Consider the following 20,874-nt stretch of genomic DNA (forward strand, 5'->3'; position numbering starts at 1 on the left):
GACCCTGTACCCGCCCTCCTGACCACTCTGCCTGTCCCTGACCCTGTACCCGCCCCCCTGACCACTCTGCCTGACCCTGAACCTGCCTGTCGTCCTGTACCTTTGCTCCTACTCTGGATTATCGACCCCTGCCTGCCTTGACCTGTCATTTTCCTGCCCCTGTTACCATAAACATTGTTACTTCACACAGTCTGCACTTGGGTCTTACCTTGATACCTGATACTCTGTCTCTCGCTCGCTCTCACGCTTATGTTGGAGGAAACAGGAAATGTGGAGTGGGAAGAGACATACATAAGCATGACTGAGAAGAGAGAGAGAGGGAGAAAGAAAGGCAGTATTGAGAAACAGACCGCCTAAGGTTAGGACCGTAATTTAGGACCGTCTGAGTCAAAAACATGGAGCTCAGCTCTCACCTAGGTTCACCTTTGTTTCTCTCTCTGTCTCTCTTTTCCTCTCTCTCTCTTTCACTCTGTTTCTTCTTCTCTCTTATGTCTTTCTTGGCTAAACAGCTCTTGAAAGATGGAGTCATCATGAATCATCAATTAGCTTATCCTTTACAATCAAAATCACAACCTGCTGTTCATTACAGCCTCCCTGAGCAGAGCTCATAGGCAGAACAAAACAGAACACAAGGTCAGAGACCAGACAAGACACACAGACACTCTTCCTCTGTGAACTCTGTATGGTTTTGTTACTCTGAAGAGAAACCTGTAGCGTTGTAATGTATTGTTTCATGGTGCAAGGAGAGTGAAGGATACAACAGGCCTGTCACTGAGCTCAGGTCCAGATGGATGCTTCATTAGTAATGGGAGCCCAGAGCAGCTAACGATTAGAGCAGAATGAAGACGGATGGGAGAAGGCCGAGGGAAGGAGGAGGAGGAGGGAAAGAGAAAGAGGAAAGTAGCAGGAGGGAAGCAAGAGGAGTGAGGGAAGGAGGAGGGAAGATGGAAGGAAAAGGAGGAGGGAGGAGGGAAGGAGGAGGGAGGAGGGAAGGAGGAGGGAGCTAGAGAAGCAGGGAGGAAGGAAGGGGGAAGGAGAAGAAAGAGGGGGAGATGGTGACAGCATGATCTTGTCTAGGAGGAGGAGGGTGGAGATGGTGACAGCATGATCTTGTCTAGGAGGAGGAGGGTGGAGATGGTGACAGCATGATCTTGTCTAGGAGGAGGGGGGAGATGGTGACAGCATGATCTTGTCTAGGAGGAGGGGGGAGATGGTGACAGCATGATCTTGTCTAGGAGGAGGGGGGAGATGGTGACAGCATGATCTTGTCTAGGAGGAGGGGGGAGATGGTGACAGCATGATCTTGTCTAGGAGGAGGGGGGAGATGGTGACAGCATGATCTTGTCTAGGAGGAGGAGGGTGGAGATGGTGACAGCATGATCTTGTCTAGGAGGAGGGTGGAGATGGTGACAGCATGATCTTGTCTAGGAGGAGGAGGGTGGAGATGGTGACAGCATGATCTTGTCTAGGAGGAGGGGGGAGATGGTGACAGCATGATCTTGTCTAGGAGGAGGGGGGAGATGGTGAGAGCATGATCTTGTCTAGGAGGAGGAGGGTGGAGATGGTGACAGCATGATCTTGTCTAGGAGGAGGAGGGGGGAGATGGTGACAGCATGATCTTGCCTAGGAGGAGGAGGGGGGAGATGGTGACAGCATGATCTTGTCTATTCTCCTCTTCTTTCTTCCATTCACTTTTTTTCTCTTCATTGTATTCCTCTCCTCTCCTCTCCTTTATTATTTATTATCTCTTCTATTCCTCTACTTTCTTATTTTTTCTCTCTCCTGTTTTCTTCTAGTCTTTATTTTTATTTTCTTCTCCTCTCTAGTTAATGGATGAACAAATGAACACTTCAATACATGAGCGTAGTGTACTGTCATCCAGCAGTTAGCTACCATGGGGCATTAATCAATACCGTGTGTCAAAGTATCTTCTGGCTATTATGGTGTCTTAAAACCCTGTGGTATAATCATTACCAGACCCCGGGGGCAGGAGAGGGGAACAGCAGCCTAATGATGATGACTCTATCATACAGTAGGCTACACACCTCTTGTCGACAGACAGACAGACCACATAATCTATCAAAACTACAGTATGACTAACTTCAGCTCTGAGCTGCACTATAAGAGTCTTCATTACACTGTCATACACTGTCATTAGGGGGACGTAACAGCTGTCTTTAAGGTGATATAACATGTCACTAGGGTGACGTAACAGCTGTCTTTAAGGTGATATAACATGTCATTAGGGTGACGTAACAGCTGTCTTTAAGGTGATATAACATGTCACTAGGGTGACGTAACAGCTGTCTTTAAGGTGATATAACACGTCATTAGGGTGACGTAACAGCTGTCTTTAAGGTGATATAACATGTCACTAGTGTGACGCCACAGCTTTCTTTAAGGTGATATAACATGTCACTAGGGTGACGTAACAGCTGTCTTTAAGGTGATATAACATGTCACTAGGGTGACGTAACAGCTGTCTTTAAGGTGATATAACACGTCATTAGGGTGACGTAACAGCTGTCTTTAAGGTGATATAACATGTCATTAGGGTGATGTAACAGCTGTCGTTAAGGTGATATAACATGTCATTAGGGTGACGTAACAGCTGTCTTTAAGGTGATATAACACATGTCACTAGGGTGACGTAACAGCTGTCTTTAAGGTGATATAACATGTCATTAGGGTGACGTAACAGCTGTCTTTAAGGTGATTTAAAACATGTCACTAGGTTAACATAACAGCTGTCATTAAGGTGATATAACACATGTCATTAGGGTGACGTAACAGCTGTCTTTAAGGTGATTTAAAACATGTCACTAGGTTAACATAACAGCTGTCGTTAAGGTGATATAACACATGTTATTAAGGTGACATAACACATGTCTTTAAGGAGATATAACACATGTCATTAGGGTGACACAGTAGCACGTCATTAGGGTGATATAGCACATGTCATTAGGGTGACATAACAGCTGTCATTAAGGAGATATAACACATGTCATTAAGGTGACATAACACATGTCATTAGGGTGACACAGTAACACATGTCATCAGAGCCAGTGTATTCACCTCGGGGTTTTTAAAACAGCTTAGCGATGCTGTTATTCATCAGTTGGAACGTCTTCTCTTCTTCTTTTCTTCCAGCTGTCAGTACAGTGGTTTGAACAGCTTCGTATTATACTACACTACCAATCAGCAACGTGCTGAAACACTTGGGGTGTCCATAAAAGCAATTAATTACAGTAGCTTCAAACAAATAGCCACAGCCTTCCTTAATTAACATGACTCCCATGGCAATAATGTTTTATGGCCAGGTACTGTATATGTCAATACTAATAAAGCATTTCGGGCTAAATGAATGCCAGAGCACACAACAGTAATGTATATTACTGACGGTTTAGCAACAATGGACATTGGTGTTTTTGCTGGGATATAAGGTGTTTGGGTTCTGACCTTATCAGAATGAAGTAGGTGTGTGTGTTTGGTATTTGAGTGTGTATTTTGTTATTGGGGTGGGATACTGCACTGCGGCTGACTCAGAAAGGGAGGGGGACACACCAAGGTCAGGTATCTGACAGGAACTATAACACACACACCTCTGCTCTCCGCAACACCTCATGTGGGAGAGAGCTATTTCAGGAAAGAATGTACCATTAGGACAAATATCACCTACGGCTCTTCCCCTCTTTCTCCCTCTTCCCCTCTCTCACCTTTCTCTTTACCCCCTCTCTCTTTCTCTTCTCTTCTCTCTTTGTCTCGGAGTGCTTGGCTTTGATCTGATGGATATGAGTGCTCACTCTTGGCAGACAGGTTCATGGTTAGTTGAAGCTGGGGAGGATGCTGGGGCCACAAACAAACCTGCCACAGCGCTTCAAACAGGTTCAAACAGCTTTAAACTGCTTTAAACAATATCCCAGGCCCCTCACACCGAGATAGATGAGGAAAAGGATTGGAAAGAGAGGAGTGGAGACACTCTGTGCCTGAGTGTTGCATGTGTACAAGCCACCAGCACACACAATCCCAACCCAAACCAATGTCCCAGCATGGAATAACATGACACATCACATGACATAACAACATGATCTGTCATAACTAGCCATCCCCAAAATTAAAACAAACACTATCACACATATACACTCACTCACTCACTCACTCACTCACTCACTCACTCACTCACTCACTCACTCACTCACTCACTCACTCACTCACTCACTCACTCACCACTCACACACACACACACACACACACACACACACACACACACACACACACACACACACACACACACACACACACACACACACACACACACACACACACACACACACACACACACAAACACAGCCAACGCTGCTGTCCCATGTCATAGAGACATTGAACTACTGGTCACGTTCTGTTTCACACTGTGTGTTTAAATATTGTATTCTCAACCTAGCTCATTCTAATGTTTCTACTACTGCACATTCCATTGTAGTTCCACTGTTTATACACAGCACATATGTATTATGTACTGGATTCTTGTCATAGCTCATTCTAATATATCTACTGCTGTACATATCATTCTTAGTATATCTAGTGTAAATTATTCCGGTGTAGCCTACATACATATAGATTTCATTTTGATTACTGATACAGGGCTATTTGGGTTGTTAATTGGATTCGTCCCGACGTTGTTAAATTTTTTTATGAGCTTTTTTACAATATTTTAATTATTTGTGTACTTGTTTGACATTCTACCTCATTGTTAGGCGCTATAAACAGAAGCATTTCACTACACCCGCTATAACATCTGCTAAACTGTGTACGCGACCAATACACTTTGATTTGATTTGTCATAATGCCCTCCAACTAGGATTGCCATTCTCTGTCTTTATGATGCTAGCTGATGCAGTTGCCCAATTTGGCCCCTGGACACGCTGCGACCAATCACATCATCGCTTTACAGGAACTCATTAGCATACATTATCTTGCACCACTGAGTGGAGAACTGGACCAGCTAACACTCAGAGGGCATGAACACCCTCCGGCATCCCATACATACACGCACAACATCCCATACACACACTCAGAACATCCCATACACACACGCACAACATCCCACACACACACTCAGAACATCCCATACACACACACTCAGAACATCCCATACACACACACACAACATCCCATACACACACACACAACATCCCATACACACACGCACAACATCCCATACACACACTCACAACATCCCATACACACACTCACAACATCCCATACACACACACACTCAGAACATCCAATACAAACACTCACAACATCCCATACACACACTCACAACATCCCATACACACACGCACAACATCCCATACACACACTCACAACATCCCATACACACACTCACAACATCCCATACACACACACTCAGAACATCCAATACAAACACTCACAACATCCCATACACACACGCACAACATCCCATACACACACGTGCACACACAATATATTCCAGTTGTCATCCTAGGCCTATTATTTATTTGTCCTTTATTTAACTAGGCAAGTCAGTTAAGAACAAATTCTTATTTACAATGACGGCCTACTCCGGCAAAACCCGGACGACACTGGGCCAATTGTGTGCCACCCTATGGGACTCCCAATCACGGCCGGATGTGATACAGCCTGGATTCAAACCAGGTACTATAGTGACGCCTCTTACGCTGAGATGCAGTGCCTTAGACCGCTGCGCCACTCGGGAACCTAGATTGAATCAGATCGAGCGTTAACCGGTGATAGCCGGCACCCACATAGCTGATGTTTTGGTGGTGTTGGAGGTGTAACTGCGTTGGAGCTGTCAAATCGGTAAGCAGCTGCTCTTGATCATTGTCACGAAGCCACACCCACCCCACTCGCGTTAGAAGTTTAGAATGAGAAAGTGTAGGCTATATAGAAATAATGACTTTCAAATTGAAAATCATGAATTATTTATGATGTCATATGATGTCCAAGATGGCGCAGCAGTAAGACGTGTTTGTTTTTGTCTCATGTAAAATATTCAGTATTTTTCGGGTTTTTTGTATACATTTCATTATATTTCAATCTCTTTTTTCCATTTTCAAATTAAATATACCTTCCTGCAACCCGCCTCACCCAATGTGGTCCAGATCTGCTATTTATTTTTACATTATAACTGGAACCTCCATCAGTAGCTAGCCAGCTAATTAGCTACTAGCTATTTAGTTATTGTTAGCCACTGCTAGCGGTCTTTACCTTTAGCTCGGACACCAGCCGCTTTAGCCCGGATAGCCCGGATAATACCTGTCAGTCTGCACAGCGCGATATCAGCCCTGAGCATATCAGACTGCTTTTTCCCCCCACTAATCACCGGATTCCTGCTGCAAGCTCTGGACCATTACACCAGATCTTCGCAGCTAGCTAGCTGCTACCGAGTGGCTATTGTGGCTAATGCCCTTGTCCAGAATTATGCAACCGTTAGCCTTGAGCTATGCCCATCTCCCGGCTAGCAAACAAAGTACACCAACTACAATACCTGTCTTGCCAATTGGCCTGGACCCTTTGTCGACACGGAGCCCCGCCGATCCATCACGACTGGTCTGCTGATCTGCTGATGTAATCCGGCCGATGTGCTCTCAACCGGCCTCTGCATCGTGGATGTGGTGAAGATCCATCTGCTAGCCCTGGCCCGCTAGCTTTCTGAACACTGTGTCTCCCGCTCACCTAGCGTAGTAATCGACTAGTGAACGGCTCCCTGTTTCATCTATTACTGCCCTATTATCACTCGGCTACACAGCTGATGCCTGCTGGACTGTTCATTAACACGGTACCTCATTTTGTTTATCTGTCAGCCCCAGCCTCAAACTCAGGAGGCCCTGTGTGTAGCTAACTGACCCTCTCTGCCCATTCATCGCCATTTACCAGTTGTTGTTGTCTTAGTTGTTTACCCGTTGTTGTCTCACCTGTTGTTGTCTTAGCTCTCCCAATCAACACCTGTGATTGCTTTATGCCTCTCTCTAATGTCAATATGCCTTGTATACTGTTGTTTAGGGCAGCTCTCATTGTTTTATTTTACTGCGGAGCCCCTAGTCCTGCTCAACATGCCTCAGATAGCCCCCTTGTCCCACCCCTCACACATGCGGAGACCACACCTAGCTTAACTGGCGCCTCCAGAGATGCAACCTCTCTCATCGTCACTCAATGCCTTGTTTTTCCCCCCACTGTACTCGTACCCTACCATACCCTTGTCTGTACACTATGCCCTGAATCTATCCTACCACGCCCAGAAATCTGCTCCTTTTATTCTCTGTTCCCAATGCACTAGACGACCAGTTTTTATAGCCTTTAGCTGTACCCTCATCCTACTCCTCCTCTGTTTCTCTGGTGATGTGGAGGTTAACCCAGGCCCTGTGTGTCCCCAGGCACTCTCATTTGTTGACTTCTGCAACCGTAAAAGCCTTGGGTTCATGCATGTTAACATCAGAAGCCTCCTCCCTAAGTTTAATTTATTCACTGCTTTAGCACACTCCGCCAACCCTGATGTCCTAGCCATGTCTGAATCCTGGCTTAGGAAGGCCACCAAAAATTTGGACATTTCCATCCCCAATTACAACATTTTTCATCAAGACAGAACTGCTACAGGGGGCAGAATTGCAATCTACTGTAGAGATAACCTGCAGAGTTCTGTCATACTATCCAGGTCTATGCCCAAACAGTTCGAGCTTCTACTTTTAAAGATCCATCTCTCCAGAAATAAGTCCCTCACTGTTGCCGCTTGCTATAAACCCCTCTCAGCTCCCAGCTGTGCGCTGGACACCATATGTGAATTGATTGCCCCCCATCTATCGTCAGAGTTCGTACTGCTAGGTGACCTAAATTGGGATTAGCTTAACACCCCGGCCGTCCTACAATCTAAGATAGATGCCCTCAAATCCGTAAACACGGGCACCCTCATAGATATCAACCAGGATCTCAGCGATCACTGCCTCATTGCCTGCGTCCGTTATGGGTCCGCGGTCAAACGTCCACCCCTCATCACTGTCAAACACTCCCTAAAACACAGCCCATGGTTCACTCCAGACTTGACTGCCCTTGAGCAGCATAAAAACACCCTGTGGCGTACTGCGCTAGAATCAAATAATCACCACAATTTACAATATTTCAGGGAAGTCAGGAACCAATACACACAGTCAGTTAGGAAAGCAAAGGCTAGCTTTTTCAAACAGAAATTTGCATCCTGCAGCACTAATTCCAAAAAGTTTTGGGACACTGTAAAGTCCATGGAGAATAAGAGTACCTCCTCCCAGCTTCTCACTGCATTGATATTAGGAAACACTGTCACCACTGATAAATCCATGATAGTTGAGAATTTCAATAAGCATTTCTCTACGGCTGGCCATGCTTTCCACCTGGCTACCCCAACCCCAGCCAACAGCTCCGCACCCCCCACTTCTCCTTCACCCAAATCCAGAGAGCTGATGTTCTGAAAGAGCTGCAAAATCTGGATCCCTACAAATCAGCCGGGCTAGACAATCTGGACCATCTCTTCCTAAACTTATCTACCGCCATTGTTGCAACCCCTATTATTAGTCTGTTCAACCTCTCGTATCGTCTGAGATTTCTAAAGATTGGAAAGTGGCCGCGGTCATCCCCCTCTTCAAAGGGGGAGACACTCTAGACCCAAACTGTTACAGACCTATATCCATCCTGCCCTGCCTTTGTAAAGTCTTCGAAAGCCAAGTGAACTTACAGATCACCGACCACTTAGAATCCCACCGTACCTTCTCCGCTATGCAATCTGGTTTCCGAGCTGGTCACGGGTGCACCTCAGCCATGCTCAAGGTCCTAAACGATATCCTAACCGCCATCGATAAAAGACAATACTGTGCAGTCGTATTAATCGACCTGGCCAAGGCTTTTGACTCTGTCAATCACTGCATTCTTATCGGCAGACTCAACAGCCTTGGTTTCTCTAATGACTGCCTTGCCTGGTTCACTAACTACTTCTCAGATAGAGTTCAGTGTGTCAAATCGGAGGGCCTGTTGTCCGGACCTCTGGCAGTCTCTATGGGGGTGCCACAGGGTTCAATTCTCGGGCTGACTCTTTTCTCTGTATATATCAATGATGTTGCTCTTGCTGCTGGTGATTCTTTGATCCACCTCTATGCAGATGACACCATTCTGTATACATCTGGCACTTCTTTGGACACTGTGTTAACAAACCTCCCAACGAGCTTCAAAGCCATACAACACTCCTTTCGTGGCTTCCAACTGCTCTTAAATGCTAGTAAAACGAAATGCATGCTCTTCAACCGATTGCTGCCCGCAAATGCCCGCCAGACTAGTGTCATGACGTTGGCCTCTTTGGGTACAGGAAGGACAGTTGACCCCCTCCCCTTTGTACCATTCCCCAACCTACCTTCCCCCCAACCCAGGCCCTGTGTGAAAGGGTTGTAAAAACCCTAAGAGGAGAATCTCCTACCACATGTTTCATAGAGAGACAAAGGAAATTCTTCCAACTCATAGAATTGGAGAACCGAGCGACATGTGTGTTCTGGAGAAGGTATGGAAGATTGGTGAAGAATCCAGCTACGAACTGGTCCGCTTGGTACAATTTTGTGATACTCAGAAGAGACAATATAGCCATATTACCATAAAACTGTTTATATAATAGCCTCAGCTTGAGACTTGCATCATAATGGTTGTATAGAATGTATTAATAAGGATAAAGCTTTTGTAATACATTGAGATGCTATGTACTGATGTAATGTGATAGAATTGTATTTCTGTAACCAAGTCTAACTCAGTCATAGGCACGCCCCCAGGGACACATACAGGACCAGGCGTCATTTGACAAGCCTGTTCAAGGGTCACTATAAAACCCACCCTGATTTACATTTCTTTAGACCAGGCCTCCACTCCATGGCCAATAGGTTTTACCATCCAATTCCTCTACTGAAAGTGAACTATACCACGTGGTTAACTTTTAGACTATTGATACCGACAGAATAAGAACAAGTCTTTGATATTAATTATTAGTCTGCAGCTAAGTAAATTATATCATCGAACGCGAAGACCAACGAAACATCCATTCTATGACGACATTAATGAATGTCGCTCTGAAAGATCCATTCTAACCGAGAGAGAGAGAGAGAGAACGCGGACAAAACTCTCCAACAAGAATCAGAACGACACACTGAGCGTAAATATATATTGATTGCAATTGTTCCCGAATGAGTGAGCCTTCAATTGTCAATTGTTAATATTAATGAACTCTGTAGGTGTGCATTCTCAGTTGACTGTTTATGACCCATTGTCTAACAGACCAGCCAGGCCTGTTAGCCATGATTTTAAGACAATTGATGTATGGATGATTTTAGTAAAGACTGGGTTCGTGCAGATACAACAATTTACGACATTTGGAATGAGACTGAACACGAGGTAAAATACACCATTTAAACCAGAAGATAGTCGGCCTATATTATAATAAAGGAAAGTTATATTAGGAAAATTCTAACTTTGTAATCTGAATATTTTCCTTGGTGCCCCGATCTCCTAGTTAATTACAATTAAACGATTAACTAGTTTAATCGCGTGATAATAATTACAGGGAGTTAATTGATAAACATGTCTTCAGTTTAATGGTACCCCAAAGACACGACACTAGCATCACTACTCTGGACGGTTCTGACTTAGAATATGTGGACAACTATAAATACCTAGGTGTCTGGCTAGACTGTAAACTCTCCTTCCAGACTCACATTAAGCATCTCCAATGCAAAGTTAAATCTAGAAATGGCTTCCTATTTCGCAACAAAGCCTCCTTCACTCATGCCAAACATACCCTCGTAAAACTGACTATCCTACCGATCCTTGACTTCAGCAATGTCATTTACAAAATAGTCTCCAACACTCTACCCAGCAAATTGGATGCAGTCTATCACAGTGCAATCCGTTTTGTCACCAATGCCCCATATACTACCCACCACTGCGACCTGTATGCTCTCGCTGGCTGGTCCTCGCTACATATTCGTTGCCAAACCCACTGGTTCCAGGTCATCTATAAGTCTTTGCTAGGTATAGCTCCGCCTTATTGCAGCTCACTGGTCACCATAGCAACACCTACCCGTAGCACGCGCTCCAGCAGGTATATTTCACTGGTCATCCCCAAAACCAACATCTCCTTTGGCCGCCTTTCCTTCCAGTTCTCTGCTGCTAATGACTGGAACGAATTGCAAAAATCACTGAAGTTGGAGACATATCTCCCTCACTAACTTTCAGCGTTAGCTGTCAGAGCAGCTTTCAGATCGCTGCAGCTGTACACAGCCCATCCGTAAATAGCCCATCCAACCAACTACCTACCTCGTCCCCATATTTGTTTTTGTTTTTCTGCTCTTTTGCACTCCAGTATTTCTACTTCCACATCCTCATCTGCACATATATTACTCCAGTGTAAATTGCTAAATTGTAAATACTTCGCCACTATTGGCCTATTTATTGCCTTACTTCATTTGCACACATTGTATCCAGATTTTTCTATTGTGTTATTGACTGTACGTTTGTTTATCCCATGTGTAACTCTTTGTTGTTTTTTTTTGTCGCACTGCTTTGCTTTATCTTGGCCAGGTCGCAGTTGTAAATGAGAACTTGTTCTCAACTGGCCTACCTGGTTAAATAAAGGTGAAATAAAAAATAAATAAAATATTTTGCATTTCTATCACCGAATCAAGGTATAGATCACATCTGACATTCCAGTGTTCCAACTGTTAAACAAGGCTGCATGGGATTTATTTCAATGCGACTCCATGCAGCCATTGGCAAGGTCCGCTTTAGGTATAATGCCAGGATCCGCTTGTGGATTTGACAGCTCTAATCAAATCAAATGTTACTGGTCACGTACACATATTTAGCAGATGTTATTGCGGGTGTAGCGAAATGCTTGTAAAAAATGCAGTTCCACCTCCGACATCGCCAAAACAACCGCTATGTGGATGTTGGTTAAAGCAGATCTGATTGAATAGAGCCCCTAGTCTTTTAACCAGAGACTGGTGTCTACCTGTGAAACAGTCATGTGTTCACCTTCCAACCAATCAGCATTCATTGATTAGGGGTGGGTTTGGGATAGGGGACTAGAACGGCTGTACTCCAGCCAATCAGCATTCATTGATTAGGGGTGGGTTTGGGATAGGGGACTAGAACGGCTGTACTCCAGCCAATCAGCATTCATTGATTAGGGGTGGGTTTGGGATAGGGGGACTAGAACGGCTGTACTCCAGCCAATCAGCATTCATTGATTAGGGGTGGGTTTGGGATAGGGGACTAGAACGGCTGTACTCCAGCCAATCAGCATTCATTGATTAGGGGTGGGTTTGGGATAGGGGACTAGAACGGCTGTACTCCAGCCAATCAGCATTCATTGATTAGGGGTGGGTTTGGGATAGGGGACTAGAACGGCTGTACTCCAGCCAATCAGCATTCATTGATTAGGGGTGGGTTTGGGATAGGGGACTAGAACGGCTGTACTCCAGCCAATCAGCATTCATTGATTAGGGGTGGGTTTGGGATAGGGGACTAGAACGGCTAGACTGTATCTAACAGTAGTAGGAATGTTGTATGATGAGCCTATATGGTTAGATTGACTCATCATCAGCCTGTTTGACTGTCTGGTCCCCACACACATGGAAACAGGCCCCTGGTGATTTTCAGACAATTAGTTTACAGTTAATTAAGTAATAACAAATACTGAAGAGACTTGAGACAGGGCCTGGTGTGAGGGATAACCCTCTATCTCTTTCTCTCTCTCTCTCTCTCTCTCTCTCTCTCTCTCTCTCTCTCTCTCTCTCTCTTTCCTCTCTCTCTCACACACACACATACATGCATGCACGCACACACACGCCTGCACGCACAAGCACACACACAAACAGTGCGCTGTGAGATGACAGTGATAGGCGAGTGTCATTAGTACACTGACAGGCTGTGACTCCTCAGTTTATCTCCACTCTGCTGCGCCTGGATTGGATGGCTCATACACTATGGCAAAAGGCATTAAAATGTCTAGGTTAATGTAGAATGACACTGTTTCATGACATAACCAACGGCTCTTCCCACTGAATGCGCTTTTACACAGGGTTATTGCTCTCCTGTGGAAACGACACCAGGGTCGCATTCAGTGAGCAACAAGTAGTGGATGTGTCACTTGATTACTGTTTATATCATGTGAATAACTGTGGTTGTGTGTGTTTGTGTTTGGGTGTGTGATATTCATACGTTATCTAGAGAATGCCTTTCTATGGGGACCTGAGCCCTGCGTCTTTCCCATCTCTCTGCTCTTCTCTGGGGGAGAGTGGGCTCGGATGGCTCCCTGAACTGTAGGTCTCCCTCCAGTCCAAACCTCTGAGGTAGTAACAAACTATGTTTACCTGCATCTTCTGCGCTCGTCGTTTGTCAGCTCTCTGGTTTTGGTGGTAGATGCGGCTGAAGTTGGACACGATGACTGGGACAGGCAGGGCAATGACCAACACCCCGCTCAGAGAACAGATAGAACCAAAGATCTTCCCCGCAATCGTCTTAGGAACCATGTCTCCATATCTGCAAGGTGAGAGAGAGAGAGAGAGAGAGAGAGAGAGAGAGAGAGAGAGAGAGAGAGAGAGAGAGAGAGAGGGGAGTAGAGAGAGAGAGAGAGAAGGGAGTAGAGAGAGAGAGAGAGAGAAGGGAGTAGAGAGTGAGAAGGGAGTAGAGAGGGAGATAAGCGAGTAGAGAGAGAGAAGGGAGTAGCGAGTGAGATAAGGGAGTAGAGAGTGAGATAAGGGAGTAGAGAGGGAGAGAGAAGGGAGTAGAGAGAGGGAGAAGGGTGGAGAGAGAGAAAAGGGAGTAGAGAGAGAGAAGGGAGTAGACAGAGAGAAGGGTTGTAGAGAGAGGGAGAAGGGAGTAGAGAGGGGGAGAAGGGAGGAGAGACAGGGAGTAGAGAGAGAGAAAAGGGAGTAGAGAGAGGGAGAAGGGAGTAGAGAGAGCAGGGAGTAGAGAGAGAGAAGGGAGGAGAGAAAAGGGAGTAGAGAGAAGGGAGTAAGGAGAGAGAGAAGGGAGGAGGGATAGATGGAAGTAGAGAGGGAGATAAGGGAGTAGCGAGAGAAGGGAGTAGAGAGAGAGAGAAGGGAGTAGCGAGAGAAGGGAGTAGGGAGAGAGAGAAGGGAGTAGAGAGAGAGAAGGGAGTAGAGAGAGAGAAGGGAGGAGAGAGGGAGAAAGAGTTAATTCACACAGAACAGACCAAAACTCATTCACACTTCTTTCAATAAGGAACATTCACACACTGTTCTGAGTTGCACTAGATAGATGGAACATCAGCCCTTCCACACAGCTCTCTCAGAAGAGACCTTAACCTCCTCAGTCAGTCTGCCTCCAGTTGATCCTCTCAGAGACTTCAGTGCTTTCATTAGGTGACAGGAGAAAACATCAACCTTTGGTAGCGCAGACCGGAAAAGAGAGGAGAGCAGAGGGGAGATGGGAGCGGAGGGGAACGGATTGGAAGGAGAGAGGAGGGGAGAGAGGAGCGGAGTGGAGGGGAAGGAGAGCGGAGGGGATAGAAGCAGAGGGGAGAGGGGGGGAGAGGGGAGCAGTTGGAAAGAGAGCAGAGGGGAGAGGAGCAGAGGGGAGGGGAGAGGAGGGGAGAGAGGAGCAGAGGGGAAGCGGGCGGTGGAGGGAGAGGCGAGTGGAGGGAAGGGGAGAGGAGGGGAGCTGCGAGGGGAGAGGAGGGGAAGGAGATTGGAGGGGGAGAGGAGCAGAGAGGTGAGGGGAGTGGAGGGGAGCAGAGAGGAGCGGAGGGGGAGAGGGGAGCAGTTGGAAAGATAGCAGAGGGGAGAGGAGCGGAGCAGAGGGGAGGGGAGGGGAGAGAGGAGCAGAGGGGAGAGGCGAGTGGAGGGAAGGGGAGAGGAGGGGAAGAGGGGAGTGGAGGGGAGAGGGGAGTGGAGGGGAGAGGGGAGCGGAGGGGAGAGGGAAGTGGAGAGGAGAGGGGAGTAGAGGGGAGTGGAGAGGGGAAGAGGGGAGCGGAGGGGAGGGGAGAGGAGCAGAGGGGAGAGAAGAGTGGAGGGGAGAGGAGTGGAGGGGGGAGTGTAGGGGAAGAGGGAAGTGGAGAGGAGAGGAGGGGAAGAGGGAAGTGGAGGGGAAAGGAAAAGTGGAGGGGAAGTGGAGGGAAGAGGTGAGGGGAGAGGGGAGCAGAAAGGTGAGGTGAGGGGAGTGGAGAGGGGAGTGGAGGGGAAGAGGGGAGTGGAAATTGGGGTGGAAGTGGAGAGGAGAGGGGAGTGGAGGGGAGAGGAGCAGAGGGGAGCAGAAAGGTGAGGTGAGGAAGAGGGGAGTGGAGGGGAAGAGGGGAGTGGAGGGGAAGAGGGGAGTGGAGGGGAGGGGAGTGGAAGAGGGGAGTGGAGGGGAGAGGGGAGTGGAGGGGAAGAGTGGAGTGGAGGGGAAGAGGGGTGTGGAGGGGAGAGTGGAGTGGAGGGGAGAGGGCAGTGGAGGGGAGAGTGGAGTGGAGGGGAGAGGGAAGTGGAGGGGAGAGGGGAGTGGAGGGGAGAGGGAAGCGGAGGGGAGAGGGGAGCGAAGGGGAGAGGGAAGCGGAGGGGAGAGGGAAGTGGAGGGGAGAGGGAAGTGGAGGGGAGAGGGAAGTGGAGGGGAAGTGGGAAGTGGAGGGGAGAGGGAAATGGAGGGGAAGTGGGAAGCAGATGGAAAGAGAGCGGAGGGGTGAGGAAGGGAGGATGAGCAGAGGGTAGAGGAGGGGAAGAGGAGCAGAGGGGAGAGGAGTGGAAGAGAGCGTGCAGGAGCGGAGACGAGGGCTTAGGGAGCCCGGGACATTTTCTAAACAGTAATTTAGCCCATCCGATCTGGAATATTCAGAAGTCAAAAAGCAATCACGGCCGTGTTTCAAATGCAAACACAATTACGCTAGACATAATAGATCTGTCCCTTCCCAAGAGGAAGCCACTGTGTCAGAATAAAAAGACCAATAAAAAGAATACAACTAATTTTAAACGACTAAGGAGAGCAATAAAACTCCAGTCTATGGGAAAGAAACAACTAAACTTTATTTCTAAAGGTGCTTATTTGGTATTCCTGAGTAGAAAGTGTTGGTCATTTGCTTTTATTGGCTCCTGGTGCCAGAGTTATTGGTACCGAGACCCAGTCTGACTACAGATGGACTCATAGTCACGAACATCATATGACAGCGCCAGGCTTTACATATATTTAACGTCTCAGTACAGAAATAATTGCACATTAAAATATTATACAAAATGCAGCATTCTATACAGAAATGTTATCTGGGGCATAATGAGTTGTATTAAACGTGTAATCCATAGCAACAATAATTGCTTTCTCCTAAAGCTGGGCCATAAAATAGCCAGCTTAGGAACAGTGATACACAAGAGCTCACAACTAATCCTATTTATTCATCACATTAACTAGGCTTGATAGAATGCAGAACGTTGACATGCACTCCGTTCACAGCTAATTGACGCCGTATCAAGGGTGGAGTTACGGTAGTGAATATCCTATGTATGGCTACACTTTAGGTTTGCTTGTCAGCGTATATTGTATCTGTTTTCACAGCACCATACAGCCTGAGGCCAGAAGAGACAGGACTCGGCTTCTCTCAACTCTAAATCCCAACTTTCCCTAACTACCCAGCCAAAGATGATAAAACAACAACATCAACAACAACAACAAATGTGAAAATTGACATTTTCAAGGCTTAAAATCTGTAAACATAACTCACCCAAAGGCCAAACAAATTCCACTATGTGTTGTTACTTTAGAAGTACATTGTCTTGTGTGGATTCTTTGTGGGTATAGGATCATAATGTACATATATAGGACATGTGCTGTAGCATGGGGAACCTCAGACAGACAAAATGGCGGCAGAGTGAGATCAAGGAAGGCATCCAGTTAGATGTCCCACTCCCCACCCATCCATCTCCATCTCCCTGATGGGATGCATTATGCTGTGTAGAGCCATCAGGGAACTCACACACTGAATTCATCAGAGATAAGTAAGGAGAGAGGTTGCTCCTCAAACTACCATACAGCTCTAATGGTTTTCCACTCTGAGTAATAACACACACACACACATACACATGCACGCACACACAAAAACACACACAGCTTTAAAAGACAAAATGAGAGCAATTTAATGGAAGTGCCATAGAGTTGAGTACTTCTGTAGTAATTTCCCCCCCCCTTCCTCCACTGCAGCAGGACCACACAAAGCTTCACAGATGTACTTTTTGAACGATTGGATTTCAGTTGAGAAAATAATGTGTTCAATTTATTCCATTCATTTAAACCCATCTGGACTGACAGCCTGAACAATTTGGAACGTTCTTTGGTAACACTATATTTAAGGGTCCATAATAAACGTAAGGCATTTACAAACAGTTTTCGAACCATTTATTAATCATTACTCCCACATTTGTAAACGTTAGTAAGATGGCGCCAACAGAGATAGTCGCCTCACTTCGAGTCCTTAGGAAACAAGGCAGTATTTTGTTTTTTTATATATTATTTCTTACATTGTTAGCCCAGAAAATCTCAAGTGTTATTACATACAGCCAGGAAGAACTATTGGATATAAGAGCGACGTCAACATACCAACATTACGACCTGGAATATGACTTTCCCGAAGCGGATCCTTTATCCAGACCACCACCCAGGACAATAGATCTAATCCCAGAGGTCGACCCAAAACAACGTCGCCGCAGGAGAGGTAGACGGAGCGGCCTCCTGGTCAGGCTCCGTAGACGTGGACACCGCCCACCGCTTCCGAGCATATTACACGCCAATGTCCAGTCTCTAGACAACAGAGTTGACGAAATTAGGGCAAGGGTTGCCTTCCAGAGAGACATCAGAGATTGTAACATTCTCTGTTTCACGGAAACATGGCTCTCTCGGGAAATGTTGTCGGAGTCGGTACAGCCACCAGGTTTCTTCACGCGTCGCACCGACAGAAACAAACATTTCTCTGGTAAGAAGAAGGGCAGGGGTGTAAGCTTCATGATTAACGTCTCATGGTGTAATCATAACAACATACAGGAACTCAAGTCCTTTTGTTCACCTGACCTAGAATTCCTTACAATCAAATGCCAACCACATTATCTCCCAAGAGAATTCTCTTCGATTATAGTCACAGCCGTGTATAACCAGAAACCATGGATAGATGGCGGCATTCACGCAAAATTGAAAGCGTGAACCACCTCATTCAACCATGGAAAGATGTTGGGGAATATGGCCGAATATAAACAGTGTAGTTATTTCTTCCGCAAGGCAATCAAACAAGCGAAATGTCAGTATAGGAACAAAGTGGAGTCGCAATTCAACGGATCAGACACGAGACGTATGTGGCAGGGTCTACAGGCAATTATGGACTAGAAAAAGAAAACCAGCCATGTCCCCGGCAGCGACATCTTGCTTCCAGACAAACTGAACACCTTCTTTGCCCGCTTTGAGGATAATACAGTGCCACCGATGCGGACCGCTACCAAGGACTGCGGAGCCCCCCTCTTCTTCTCCGTGGCCGACGTGAGTAAGACATTTAAACGTGTTAATCCTCGCAAGGCTGCTGGCCTAGATGGCATCCCTAGCCGCCTCGTCAGAGCATACGCAGACTAGCTGGCAAAGATAACTGAACTAAATGACTATCGCCCCGTAGCACTCACTTCTGTCATCATGAAATGCTTTGAGAGACTAGTCAAGGATCATATCACCTCCAATTTACCTGCCACCCTAGACACTTCAGTTTGCATACCGCCCCAACAGGTCCACAGACGATGCAATCGCCATCCCACTGCACACTGCCCTATCCCATCTGGACAAGAGGAATACCTATGTTAGAATGCTGTTCATTGACGACAGCTTAGCATTCAACGCCATAGTACCCTCCAAGCTCATCATTAAGCTGGAGGCCCTGGGTCTCAACCCCACCCTGTGCAACTGGGTCCTGGACTTTCTGACTGGCAGCCCCCAGGTGGTGAGGGTAGGAAACAACATCTCCACCCTGCTGACCCTCAACACTGGGGCCCCATAAGGGTGCGTGCTCAGCCCCCTCCTGTAATCCCTGTTCACCCATGACTGAGTGGCCATGCACGCCTTCAACTCAATCATCAAGTTTTCAGATGACACAACAGTAGTGGGCTTGATTACCAACAACAACGAGACAGCCTACAGGGAGGAGGTGAGGGCACTCAGAGTGTGGTGTCAGGGAGAGAACCTCTCACTCAACGTCAACAAAACAAAGGAGATGATCGTGGACTTCAGGAAACAGCAGAGGGAGCACCCCCTATCCACATCAACAGGACAGTAGTGGAAAAGTTGGAAAGTTTTAAGTTCCTCGGTGTACACATCACGGACAAACTTCACCCCAGTGTGGTGAAGAAGGCGCAGCAGCGCCTCTTCAACCTCAGGAGGCTGAAGAAATTTGGCTTGTCACCTAAAACCCTCACAAACTTTAACAAATGCACAATTGAGAGCATCCTGTCGGGCTGTTTCACCGCCTGGTACGGCAACTGCACCACCATCAACCGCAAGGATGGTGGTGCAGAGGGTGGTGTGGTCCGCACAATGAATCACCGGGGGCAAACTACCTGCCCTTCAGGACACTTACAGCACCCAATGTCACAGGAAGGCCAAAAAGATCATCAAGAACAACAACCACCCGAGCCACTGCCTGTTCACTCCTCTACCATCCAGAAGGTCAGTACCGAGAGACTGAAAAACAGCTTCAATCTCAAGGCCATCAGACTGTTAAACAGCCATCACTAACACAGAGGCTGCTACCTACATACAGACTCAAATCATTGGCCACTTTAATAAATGGATCACTAGTCACTTTAAATAATGCCACTTTAATAATGTTAACATATCTCACATTACTCGTCTCATATGTATTTTATACCATCTATTGCCTATGCCGTTCGGCCATCGCTCATCCATATATTTATATGAACATATTCTTATTCATTCCCTTTACATTTGTGTGTATAAGGAAGTTGTTGTGGAATTGTTAGATTACTTGTTAGATATTACTGCACGGTCGGAACTAGAAGCACAAGCATTTCGCTACACTCTCATTAACATCTGCTAAGCATGTGTATGTGAACAATAAAATGTGATTTGATTTGATTTAGTTATTCACATATGTATATATATTTCCTTAAACATCCTGTGTTGTGTGCCTATTATTTTACCTGTGATATGTTCTTGGGTATTTTGAGACCTTAAAGAGCATCAGGTACTGCAGGAATGTCTACCAATGGCATGCCCATATTTTTGTGAGAAATTACACTGGTCACCAAAACATTTATAAAGTAAAACACTTATGGACTGATTAGGGACTGCAAAAATACTTAACTAATGATTAGTAAATGGTTTTACATGTGAGAGTATAAATGGTTTATTACAGTCCCTTAAAATGAAATTACGCATTCTTCACACAGCTTTAACCTAGTATTGGTTCGACATGCTTCTAAAATGTTTCCCCTAAAATGTTTCCCCCATATTCCGGACTAGACAGAATAACATTGACGCTGTCAATAAACACCCATGGCACATTCTTATTTCTGCGGGAGATTCACAACAACCACCTTCAAGTCCTTCTGTTCTGGATCCTCCACTGTCAACACTGTTTCATATACACCAAGGCACAAACCTCATATACACTATATATACAAAAGTATGTGGACACCCGTTCAAATTAGTTCATTCAGCTATTTCAGCCACACCCGTTGCTGACAGGTGTATAAAATCGAGCACACAGCCATGCGATCTCCATAGACAAACATTGGCAGTAGAATGGCCGTACTGAAGAGCTCAGTGACTTTCAATGTGGCACCGTCATAGGATGCC

General features: G+C 46.2%; 1 protein-coding gene across 3 annotated transcripts in view; it reads right to left on the bottom strand.

Annotated features, from left to right (window-relative positions):
- Window positions 1-20,874, bottom strand: part of kcnd3 (potassium voltage-gated channel, Shal-related subfamily, member 3) — a 346,737-nt gene that overhangs the window by 37,243 nt on the left and 288,620 nt on the right. For all 3 annotated transcript variants that reach the window (XM_045692984.1, XM_014134607.2, XM_014134606.2), the window contains exon 3: window positions 13,416-13,584. In XM_045692984.1, the coding sequence (XP_045548940.1) occupies window positions 13,416-13,584 (169 nt within the window). The remainder of the gene's footprint in view (window positions 1-13,415; window positions 13,585-20,874) is intronic.

The sequence above is a fragment of the Salmo salar genome, chromosome ssa13, assembly GCF_905237065.1.
Source record: "Salmo salar chromosome ssa13, Ssal_v3.1, whole genome shotgun sequence".
NCBI classification, from domain to species: domain Eukaryota; kingdom Metazoa; phylum Chordata; class Actinopteri; order Salmoniformes; family Salmonidae; genus Salmo; species Salmo salar.